This window comes from Etheostoma spectabile, chromosome 8, assembly GCF_008692095.1.
Source record: "Etheostoma spectabile isolate EspeVRDwgs_2016 chromosome 8, UIUC_Espe_1.0, whole genome shotgun sequence".
NCBI classification, from domain to species: Eukaryota; Metazoa; Chordata; class Actinopteri; order Perciformes; family Percidae; genus Etheostoma; species Etheostoma spectabile.
Genome location: NC_045740.1, coordinates 21,781,578 through 21,794,570, shown reverse-complemented (window position 1 = coordinate 21,794,570; position 12,993 = coordinate 21,781,578). Strand labels below are relative to the sequence as shown.

Genomic DNA, 12,993 nt, shown 5'->3' with positions numbered 1-12,993 from the left:
AGTGCCAAGTCAAAAACAACAAAGGTTGTTTTGTAAAAAAGAAAAAAAAGAAAATCCCAGGCCAAGTTATTTCTCAGTTCATAAATGCACTCGCTCACTCACACAACTGAAATTGATCAAGTCTGCACATTCTCGCCAAATTTCCATAAAGACTGAAAGCCCGGATGGAATCCTAGTTGTGGTGTTGCCAGATTGCGGCTTTTGCCAAATTACCTGTTCTCATTCCGCTGAGTGTATCTTGGTTGGGGGTCAGCATCTCCATCATTAACGTCATAGCTGGCCTCAGGGTCCTAAGACAAATGGGGACATCAATCATGTCATTTGAACTTCAAGCTCTCATTTAAAATCGTTTAATTTTCCCCTGAAAATGTAATCTGAAATGAGAATGTTTGACTTACGTAATTGCTGACGAGATCTGGGTGGTCTTTCTCAATGCCATCGTCCAGGATAGACACCACCACACCTCTTCCTGTGTAGCCTTGAGCCCAGGCTACTTTGGTATTCAGGTCTTCGTGTGTTGGGTTGGACTGAAAGAGACAAGGGTTTTGTTCAGCTATCAATCTGCTGTGACTGACACTTTTCCAGACGGACCAACAGGAAATGTGTGTGCATTTGTGAGAACAGCTTAAATCAACTGAAAAGACCTACGCACAGAAATGCTCAATACAAAAATAAGCAGCGAGACATTAAAAGGGAAGATCAGAGGTAGTTTACGGACACTTAAAATCTAATTTTCAACGCATCCCCGCGACATGTCTGCCTCCTCGGGCTGAGCTGCTCGGTGTGAGCCTCCTACTGTAGTTAAGCTTTCGTAAAAAAAAAAGAAGACAGACAACCTGTCGCAAGACAGAAATCTTGGTGAGGGCATTTGCCTCTCGCAGAAGAGATAGCAGTCTGTGAAATTTAAGGGGAGGGAGACAAATAGGGGAAGATGGTGTGGTAAAGTGTGATTTGGATGAATAGCATTGGTACAGTGAGAAGTATAAAGAGAAGTGAGCGATAGAGATGAAAGAGATGGTTACAGACAGACATGGTTAGGAATGGAAAAGATATCACAGACAACCTTCTCTGCCCTCGTTTTGTTTTGGATTCCTGCTAATTTTTCTACACAGGGCACGACTCCTACATGTGCACTTCTGCGAGGATGCCGGGATGCTAAGGTCAGTACAGTTCAAGTCCTGAATGTAGGCTTTGAACTTCACTTTCAAAACATATATTTTACACATATTTTAAGTAAATGTTTGCAACTAACAAATAGGGTCGATGTACTAAAAAAACCAAACACTATAAAAGCCCTCTACAGTAAATGTTGAAGACAAAACTTCAGCCCCTTAAACAAAACCTTTTTTTGCTCAAAGCGGCCTAGAGTACTTTATATGGGGGGGGGGGGGGGGGGGAGTCCTCTAAAGATTAGAGGTCTAATGCTGAATGGCAGAGGTGGTTTCACCAGTTCCATTCACTGGTGATTTATGCCTGGGATATTCAATGTTGTCATTAGTCCGTTGTAGTGACAGAGGTTTTGTGCATATAAAAGGGGAAATTGAAGCATCTCCGAGAAAAAGCTGAGAATAACAAAACAGACCGAGCCAGGACGGTTTGCTATCAATGTTTCACAGGGGAGGCAGTTTAGAAGTGGATCTGTCCTGACATTTCATTTCCCATTCAGCCCAGCATCCTGGGATGCATTGTATTATACCTTTTTACCGTGGAAACCCTGAGTTGGAGGTGAAGCTGATGTAAATAAATGGCTACAGGGTTAGTCTAAAAGACAGCAATTCAACTAATCAGACTGACCATGAGGGAATTAATAACTTTGCCACTGCACTAATTAATACATCTTAAATCAGGTATCCTCATAAGCTTCTGCAGAGCTAAAACTATTGACTAATGTCTAGACATGGCTGAACAAGGAGTCTTTCAAGGTTTAATTAAAAATCATTGCAGAGTAGAAACTGAAATATGGACATAACTTTGCTATTACATCTGAATGCAGGCAACCTTTTCGTAGGCTTCAAAATAATATAAAGGCATTCTGAATAGAATACAAAAACATTATAAATCATTACATGTTCTACTGACTGTGCACCTAATTTATTTGGTTGGTAGCATAACACTAATGCTGCTCTAAAACGCTACTGCAAATTACACTATGTGTGCCATTTTACGAATAAAACATATGAATGTTTCAATGCCATAATGCCAGACTCATTGGTTAGGCTTTAAAGATAAAAAAACACCACACACCAGGTACCACTGCTTGGGGAAATCAGGGTCTGTTGGATCTTCATAGATATCCCTCTTCTTCCTTTTTTTCACCACTTGCTGCTCCGCCCACTGGACCTGGGACACGGACACACAGACACCAGACACACACAGACACAACAACACACACACACCACAACACAGACACAGACACAACACACACAGACACAACACACACACAGACACACACGACACACACAGACACACACACAGACACACACAGACACACAGAACACAGACACACAACACACGACACACAGACACACACACAACACACACACACACACACACACACCACACACACCACACACACACACACACACACACACCACACACACACACACACACACAAAATCAAGGTTTACACAGTTATCGCCACATGTTTTTGTGTCATTACTAATTTTAGAAATTGTTGCAATCTCCCACATATTGTAGACATGGGAAAACACGGTCCCAGCTGTGTTCCAAAAGTAATAACTTGAAACAGAGGCAGAGATGTGAAACAAATCTAATTTATTTCATTCCTGAGATGATGAGGAAAAGTGTGCCAGAGAAAGGGCCTTTGAAGTCCTACCGGCTGCTGGGATATGCACCGGATTGGTTGACAGTAAAGGATAATTCCACAAAAAGTAAATAACAGACAGACAGACACACAATTTATATGTTATTTCATAGTTTAGTTTCTAAAAAATTAGTTCTAAACATCCTTGTCTGTCCACTTGCCAGTTGAAATTACTGGTCCACCAAGCGTGTTTGTGTTATTTCATGTCTCTATATAGTTTGACAGGTATGTTGCTTTGTGAGCATAATATGATGATATGAGATACCCATAGAATTTGATATTCATTCAGAGTTTTGCAGATTTATAAGTTTCACTGAGCATTTCATATCCAAGCTGTGAGCTTTTACATAAATGTTAGTAACAGAAGTGTGTGCTAGAACCATCGAGGGTGGCAGTCAGTGGGGAGTTGGGTTGGAGACTGGAAGGTCTCTGGTTCAAGTCCCCATACGGCGTAGCTGGAGAGGTACCAGTTCACCTCCTGGGCACTGCCAAGGTGCTTTTGAGCAAGGCACCGAACCCCCAACTGATCGGGGTGCCTTTCAATGGGCAAGTCCCTCATTCTGACATCTCTCCATTAGTGCATGTGTGTGTACATTTGTGTAATAACAACAGTATGAAAAATGCTGTAATTTCCCCCTGTGGGATTGATAAAGTATATATTAGATCAAATATACAGTATATTATACATTATTAGTGTGAAAGACCTGTGGCATTGCTTTAACAAACTTCACACTTTGTTGCGATTAAATAAAAGGCAGGCAGTTGTAAATTGTAAATTAAGTAGCAGCACTTTCAAATAATAATTGAAAGCTAACTTGGACTGCTACTGCTGTAGTAGAAGGAATTTGCATAGATGGAGAAAAACTAGCAGAAATGCAATGCTGTGTATCGTTATTGTCAGTGATAAATGCATTCTTTGCTGATTTTTGCAGAAGGTGAAAAAACTGATTCCCCGTTTGTGTCAAGAGCACTCAAGTGAAGTGTGTCTAAACTTATGCATTTCCTGTACAATGCTCTGCAGATTCTGACTTGTTATTGAAGCATTTAAATTATTTTAAATTGTTTTTTTCCTTTTCGCTTGTTGCTGTCAGAGTTGTTTTGAGTGGTGAGGCTTTGCTACTTGCTTGATTTTATGCTTTTACAGAAAAAAAGCACGTGGTCTGAATGAGAACATGTTCAGCGCAGCTACTGTGGGTGCTGTAGCTCCTAACCTAGTTGAAAACCTTGCCTCAGAGAATGAAGCCATTAACCTTATTCAAGTGACCCTGGAATAATTAACATTTATTCCATTTCATTACATTTAGAGTACAAGACTCACCTTGTTGACCTGCTGCCCACTGGACACCAAATTACTATCAGAGCTAAATAAACGATAGACGAATCAGATGATCTGGATAAAGCAGCCATCTACTATAGAGTGTTATTTATGTGGCACCTTAATTGAAATGATTAAACGTTAGCACATTCAACTCACAGCGTATTTATACAACGTCACCTTAGGAAAACTGACATTCAGTGTATTGGATGTAATTTAATCCGATCTTTTTAATTATGGAAAAATGTGGATTATTTTGTGTATATATGACTCTGATAAACAGTGACTGAGAAAAACAAGGTTGAATCGATATCTCCCTGAAGACCAAGCCGGTGTTAAAGAGCTAATTTAGAATACAGAGACAGAGTGTAAGCCCCCCCCACTCCCCCGAGATCTGGAACAAGGACAAAGAATAACAAACACAAAGAGATGAGAGACAAGAAGTAGGTCTCAACGTGCTCTAGGTCTGTGATCCGCTTGAGCAATAAACTATTTGCTCCATCTCTCGCAAAGTGTCCTGAGGGCTTTACTGTCTTGTGACTAAGGAGAAGTCATGCTGTTATTGTTTGTAATGCAGAGAGACTGACAGAGAGGCAGCCTGTACTTTGATCTATACATCTGCGCTTCCACAGTTTATTGAGAAAGATGATATGTCTAAGGATAAGTCTGGTGTAATATCATTTTTTTGTTTGTAATTATGAATAAATCCCATGAAAAGAGCAAAACCAACAATGAGTTGATGCAACAGACACTGTCCAAAGCCTGATATAGCGTATGTGCCATTCATCTATATTGTTTTCCAAAGACTCATATGAACACACAGACATCACAGACATCAGTGAGCCACACATTATGATTTTTTCTTGTGAATTACAAGAAATTGAATTACTAAATAATGTTGTTTTTCGGGCCTCTTGAATAATGCAAATAAAACAATCTGAGCGAGACATATCACTCTTGCAGATTTCAGTTAAACTGTTTACAACCCTTGGACATGTGTAACCTGTGAAGAAGGCCACTGCTTTAAACACTCACTATTGCAGCAAATGCATTATTTTCTTCTGTCCCTCCTGTGACTCATGCTGAAATATATAATGTCTTCAGTAGGAACCAGTGGACTTGGGGCACACAGACTAGCTGGGTATTGTGAGACGAAGGAACGCATTATGGTTTTGGTCTTTTCGTGGGATTTGTTGACAATAACAAGAATATAGAATAGCCTTATCCTTTAACAGTAAGGCCCAAGCACATGAAAGTGCTCTGAAACACAGCATGCAGTAAGCTGCGTTGCACTGCGGTTTGTACAAAACCCACAGCAGCCAGCCCGAAACTAAATCAATTCTTTCCCTCATAGAGAAGGTGTGGGGCGTGGAGGGGAGATGACAAATAACCCTCGCAAGCATAATGGTAAAAGCTTATGCAGCTGCCAATGTCATCTTGCCACTGTGTGATTATTCAAAGGGGTTGGTGATAAGCGGCATGTTAGCACCAAGCACAGAGCAGGGGAAAAGAGACAAAGGAAGCAATGTGAGAGACGGCAGCCGGATTACAGAGAGGAAACACTGTAACAAGCTCAAAGCTAAGCATTGACTAATCTAAATCCAACCATTATGTTTTCACTTTCTTTTAAATGTGTTTTCTTTGAACCAGGTGAAGCAGAACCTTTTATTCTCCACTTTTTGAGGGATCACATGGTCACACACACACAGACATATGAATATACAAATGCACATTACACAAACCCACTCACTTGTGCTGTGGTGTTTTTTGGCAGTACTCGTGCTTTGCCTGAGGTTGGTCTGTTTTTGGTTGTGCGGGTGGATAGGTAACCTAGGGACAAACTGTTGCTCTTTAGCCAGAAACTTGACTCCCTGAATAGATGGGAGTTCAAGCAAGTTAGCTCAAACTTCTTCCGTCAAAAATGTTTTTATCTCGCTGGCTCTGTTAGGGCTCCAGGTTTAAATTCAAGACGCCTACTCTCTCATTCGGTATTGCCAAATGGCATAGACATTATAAAAGGCAATCTAGCACACACTCATAGAAGAGTTCATTTTCCATCTACCAGATTAATTTTGCTCCTTGTGAGCCACTTATCAATTTTCCATTGAATGTTTCTTATCAGTCCTGCGGTTTTGCCAACAGTCTGGATTTTATTCCTCACCAATGCATAGAACTGGAAAATCCAGTATAGTACATCATTAAATCCTCTGTCACGGTCTATACTACATCTAATTTGTTACCGATTTTGGAGATCTCAAAGCAAATCTTCTGACCCTTTGAGCGCCACAGTACTTTCCCAGCTCCCAGGCAGACACTTGTGTACCCATATGCCCTCAGAGCCTTCTTTACATCCACTTAGCCTGACCTCTGACACCACTGGCCTCACTGAATGTCACCAGATCTCACAAATGATGCCTTGGGGCTTCAGCGCTTGTCAGACCACATCAGCCCCTTAATCAGCCGGCTTAACTTGGGCTCGGGAAAAGCTAGATTAGTCCCTGGGCTATCCTTGGCAGGCCTACCTTCCTACAGATGGCCCCAGTCTGTTCTCACTTCGCAACGGCCCCCTTTTTAACACCAGTTGGGTACCTCTCAAGATGCTTTTAAATACCGTAGAAGCAATTTTCACTGCTTCCTCAAGTGCTTCCGATGTAAACATGACAGCAGCGTGTTGCCGAGCAAGGTGGAAGCAGCAATAATAAAAACAGAGGCTTTCTGCCGCACTTGTGTGCACACATACCTGTAGTTATCTGCCGCTGATGCCTGGGTTGACAGGTATTCATCTTTTTTCTCACATCAATGGGGAAAATGTTTAAAGCTTGTTTTTTAGTGATGATTTTAACTGACTTAACTAGGGATGTTGCATGATAGTTCCAGTGATCAAACACCCCACCAACATCATGGATGGCAGAGTGAAAGGATCAGCTCATCCAAATAATAAAAAAAACACTGCGAATTAGCATGCAACTGAGGTGAAGAGCATTTTGTTTGTGGCACTCAAAACTGTGTGCTACTGTTTTCAACATTATAAATCTAAAAAACAAATAAAACCATTGACAGTGAGGTTTGTGGAGTATCACTATTTTTGTAACTAGAACCTGTGGGGCATTTGGCCCATTCAGGTCCGAACATTTCCTCCCTCAACAGTTTAGGTAAATAAAGGCAGCCACGGCAATGAACACAGCTTGCAAAAGGTTGAGCTAATTGTAGACTCATACCTGCAAATTCAGAAGGGCTGAAAAAGGTGACACTTCTTTACTACCCCCCTCAACACTACACTTTCAGTTGCCTCTACCATCGGTTTCTTAGCACCAGAGAGCAGGGCAGAAGGCATTTCAGTGGCACCAATATCCGCGTCGGTCCGGTAGTAAACAGTCATTAAGTCAGACTGTACAATGAACACTGTTGACTTTGTGCAATATATCCCATGTGCCATTATTATTACATCTCTGCCTAATTTTTATTTGTGCAATTTTCATGAGTGCAATGTTACTAACTCATGTGCAATTATTGTTTGCTATATCTGACTTATGTGCATTGCCCTTCTACAATACTTTTATACTACCAGTATTTATTTATGCCACAGGAAACTGTATAAGGCATAGTCTATTTCAGTCTTATTTAATGTACAGTGACATTCTTTGTTTGACACTTGTTTATGCTACATCTAAACTTATCTATCTCTGCTCTTGTCTTTGCTGTTTTTTCTTGCAATTTCCCCCACTGTGGGACAAATAAAGGTTTTCTTATCTTATTAGCATTCACATTTAACTAACATTGTGTTGTATCCGTATCCCCAACTATATTTTACTGTGAAGAAGACCACAGTAGATTTTTGAAACTCCCATTTTACATTTTAAAACTCTTTGGCGCTACACGCTTCACGTGGATGCCGTGTTCCCCATTCAAAACGGCGATTTTCGCAGAAAAACAACTACTTTGCAAGTATGTAGACTAAAAAATGTACCATATTACCCTTTATGTTTGTTTTTTAAGTTATCGTACCCCACGCACAAACTGAAGAAGTACAAAGTTTATTTAAAAAGAAAAGAAAGGATTATTTTTATTATTATTTTCCCAGTAGTGTAAGGTGGCTCAGGTTGATGTGCTATGATCTGACATCTGCTGGATTTGATTGTATATGTTCAGTTGTAGAGATGGTCCAATAACATTTTTGCTTCCCGATACCGATCCTGATACTTGCGTATCGGCCGACACAGAGTATTGATCCGATACCAGTGTGTCATATATTTTATTATGTTTTAACAACTGTATACTACTATCCCTGTATGGATGTGATATCATTAATCTTTGTTGTCGGTCTGGCTCAGGTTAGAACTTTCAAGTCGGAACTGTCTTTTATTATCCAGTTTGACAGTCAGTTATAACGGAAAAAGAACATAAACAAACTGTTTTAACGTAGATTTTCTTTAGGGATTTATTGCGTGGTATTGGATCGGTGCAAAAACTACAGTACTTCCCAATGCCAGCGTTTTAGGCAGAATCGGAGGCAATAACGATACTGGTATCGGTATCTGAACATCTCTGTTCAGTTGTAATGAAGTGTGATGTGTTTAATGTGAATGTCAGTGTAGAGAATTTTAACCAAAAGGAACTAACACATTTGTTTCACGAGTTAGAGTTAAGGTTATCTTTCACGAAGGCAGAAGATAAACAACAGGACAGAATATGTTCTTTTTGTCCTAGTCCACTCTCTCTTCTGGCTGGTTTAATTCTCTTTGATTTAAAAAATGAAATCAATATAGTTTTTTGTTTGTTTTTTAAACCTACAATAGAATGACAGTGGATACTGCCCGACAATCTACGTAGGTACAGTGCAAACATAGTATGGATATGGGTCAATATGAAACTGCTAATCTCTTAATAAAAGAAATACTTCCTTCCACTATGTTGGCATTTAAATGCTGACTCAACAACATCTTACACAGAAGTTGAGATTTTGCAGAGCAGGGCTCCAGACTAACTTTTTTTTATTTTTTTTAACTACAACATTTTAGGGGCACAGGCAGAAAATTTAGGGGGGCGCACAACTTAAATCAACCTGCAAAGCAATTTTCACATTTCCCCTGTGTTAACTGGTTTACTGATAAATAATTTGGTAGGGAATACAGAAACTACAATGTGCCGTTTCATTTTAGTTCACAGTCACATTTTAATTGAACGGTGCTTAACAAATGCACATTCAGAAATGTAAAAGTATTATTTTTGTCAGTGTACTGTATTATTGCCTCATACAGGCTCTCCCTTTCTCCTCTATGTCTCTTTTTTAGTTTACACTGAAATAATCATATCTAAGGTGTTTAAACTTCCATGGAACGGGAGTATCTAGGCTTACTGAGTATCTAACACCCAGGGAGCCAGAGAGAGAGGAGCTCACAACACTCACACAAGCACCATTTGTTTTTACGAGGTAAATAGTCATTTCTTTAGCATCCTATGTGTATTTCTTTCTCCATAGAAGCGGTCTCCGCTCTCTGCTGTCACATTTCTACCTCTCTCACCCCAAGTGAGGGAGCAGTACAGCAGCGTGTGGCAAATTTCAGAGCTGACGTTTAAAAATGCAAATAAATCAGTGAATGCACTACAGCACTGCCGAGGTCTATCAACACAGCTCCGCCGACCGAGCGCAAGCCGGGTTGAGACGTAAATAAAGTGAGAGAAAGAGAGGAGGGCTAACGGCACGCTGAGGCTAACTCCTTATCGGCTATTACTACACAGCATTTTCTTTGCCAATGTACTGTCTCAATGTCTTTGGCAAACAAATGGACGATCTTTTGGCTGTGGATCAACACTTGTAAATGTATTATGGATGGCAACATCATGTGCAAACGATAAGTGTGACACCACAAAAGCAAGACCCACGAGTGTAGATGACGTCACCCACATAGTAGGTAGTTGACTAATCACTCACGGATCATCCCCCTCTCACATGCATTGGCCATCTCTGGCAGATTTGCTCTCTCCTCCTTTTTCAACATAAAATAAAAAAATAAAAATGTTATATTTGCAGTTCACACATATGCGAGTAGTTATAAAAATACTCGCTAGTATGCCAGGTATAAATTGGTGGTTGTGCTGTATGCAAATTCAGAACCCGAAATTCAGAATGAAGATGGGACTTAGGGATGGAAAATATTTTTGTTTTTGGATAGCCTAATGAATGCCAATATTCCTCTCTAGCACATTTAATGCAAATAATGATTTTACAAGACAGGAGAAAAAGCAAGGCCAAACATAGAGACCCTCCCAGCTGTTGTATTGTTATGGTGGGTTTATTTAGCAAATTTAGAGCTATGTGGTGCCTCGGATTGGGTCAGAGGGACAGATGGAAGGGCCAGCGAGGACTGAAAAGAATACAGACCTTGATCAGCTGTCATTGATGCTGGCATCCTTTTCTCTTGTGATATACACACTCTGTGTGTGTAATCCAATCTGTCTTTTGGCCTTTTGTTGCCAACATAGAGTGCTGCAACGAGCTGTGTGAGAGGTAACAACTGCCTTACCTGTGGTTCTTGTTGCAGTCTGATGTGCATCCCCCTGTGGCCAGACAAAGCCCTCTTCTCCACGGCATGATGCCTGAAGTGATAATAATCTCCAAAAACCTGCACAAACATAAAGGGAAAGGCAATGAGTTCACCTGCAACAAGGGATGGCCTGGATAACACTCAGTAATCACCAAGGTATTCATGAGCCCTTGGAAAGAGCTGAATAGGGACACATCCATTTGGACATTAAGGTCTAGCATGTTCTGTCCATATTCAAAGCTAAATGGGAGAAAAAAAATCTATTACTGCACTGGCTAGTACAAACCATTAGAAACCATTATTTTATTCTTAGCTGCTGTGAAAGTGCTGTAAATGCCACATGAGAGTTGTTGAACACTTTTTTTTTTTAGTATTTAAATAAGGTGTTACATTTTTCACTAGCCAGTGCTGTGTTAGCCATTTCTTCAGTTAAGGATTTGAATAGAGCACAGAGTCATGTTTCAGATTTGATATAATAAAATAAGCTGTCTATTCCACAGAGCAACATAACCAGAGGAGGTAAGCTGGAAGTGGAACTCTTTGCAGATACTGTAGGAGAAAATGACACATATACACCCACACCCACATATACCACAGAAAAAATCTCAGTTAACACAGTTATCTTCATATGCTATTGTGTCATTACATATTTTCAAAATTTTTGCAATCTCCCACATTGAAAAATTATGTTGATTATGTTGAGGACATCCATTACACAACTGCATATGGATACTATCTATCAAAAATGATTTTAGCCGCATCCATTAGACATTGTGTCACTTCAGCGCAACAGAAGCATTCCTCGTGCCACTTTCATTGTTCCATCATACAGCCGGCTCATTAAAGAGTTTTTAAGGACAAGCAATTGGGTGACAGCTGTCACCAAACTGGCCCAAAGTGCTATATTTGGTCCCCCTTGCTTTCAAGTAGACACAGCAGCCTGCACCTCCCCGAGTCATGGTCAATGACAGTTGACCTGAAAGCTAGATAGAGACTAAATAATACAGACATCCAGAGATAAGTGTGCGGTAAAAAGACAAAAATAACCAAGAAAGGTGGAGGAAGACGAGGAGCAGCCAAGCCACTCTTTACATGGGTATTCACAAGTGAGAAGCCTCCATTCAAAGAGGAAGCATTGCAATCTGTACAGTAGTGCCACTGGGGACTGGCTCACCTTCACAAACCCAGTGGAGCGGAGGAAGAGAGAGAGGGGAGAAAAAGAGGAGGGGTGGATGATGGAGGGAGGCAAGGCGGGCAGGGAGACGCAGGGCTTGACAGGTCGACCAGGCAGGATGGATGTGTGTGAGGACGGAGAAGAGCAGACGCAGCAGGATGGAAGGCTCTCCTGGGGGAGCGGGCTGATTCTGCAGGCTGGCTGGCTGCGAGCAGACCAGACTGGAGGCTGGAGCGCAGAGGCTTAGCATGGCAACACTGGTAGAAAGCTGCCAGCCTAGTGCCAGCCAATCTGACTTCATTTATCAATTATTTCTAATTAAGACATGCTTTTAAATCACTTGCTGTGATAATTTCCACATAAACTGAGTGACCATCCATCTTAAATGACTTAGCGTTGTACAAAAATTATCTGTTATCCCTCGGAGGTCAGCTTGCACACAGTTATGTATAGGAAAGAGAAATAAGGCTGACTTTGTTAGGAAACAGCTCTGCAAAAGGACAATCCTTAAATGAATACAAATGTGGCAAGAGCAGGAAAAAAGGAAGTCATGTGTTCAAATCCAGCATCATTACTTGGCTACCATCTAGCAGATCAATATGCCAAATAGTTACCTCTGATACCGCCTAAAACTCTAGTATCGGTATCGGGAAGTACTGGAGTTTATGCACCGATCAGATACCACATAATAAAGCTCTAAAGAAAATTGACCTTAAAGTAGTTTATTTATGTTCTTTTCCCATTATGACTGACTGTCAAACTGGATAATAAAAGAAAGTTCTACAGTCTTCATTGTTTGTGGTTGTTCATGTTTCACAAAGAGTTTAACCCTGAGCCAGGCCGACAACAAATCACATCATATCACATCCATACAGGGATAGTAGTACACAGTAAACATAAACATAAAATATATGACACGCTGGTATCAGATCAGTACTCGGTATTGACCGATACGCAAGTTCAAGTATCGGAATCAGTATCGGGAAGCAAAAAATGGTATTGGACCATCTCTACCAAATAGGCTGTATAGCAGTTAAGTAATACAGTAAAGGTAATTAATGTATCTTACACCTGGTGCTAACAAGGTGAATTCATGGATACAATCCTACGACATACTGATGTGAAAGATCCTCAA

The 12,993-nt window shown here is 40.6% G+C and overlaps 1 protein-coding gene across 1 annotated transcript in view; it reads right to left on the bottom strand.

Moving 5' to 3' along the window:
• The window catches only part of furinb (furin (paired basic amino acid cleaving enzyme) b), a 75,872-nt gene that overhangs the window by 30,682 nt on the left and 32,197 nt on the right, over nt 1–12,993 (bottom strand). The window contains exons 3-6 of the mRNA XM_032523620.1: nt 10,664–10,762; nt 2,245–2,340; nt 399–527; nt 214–290 (exon numbers count right to left, since the gene is read on the bottom strand). Coding sequence (XP_032379511.1) covers nt 214–290; nt 399–527; nt 2,245–2,340; nt 10,664–10,762 — 401 coding nt within the window. The remainder of the gene's footprint in view (nt 1–213; nt 291–398; nt 528–2,244; nt 2,341–10,663; nt 10,763–12,993) is intronic.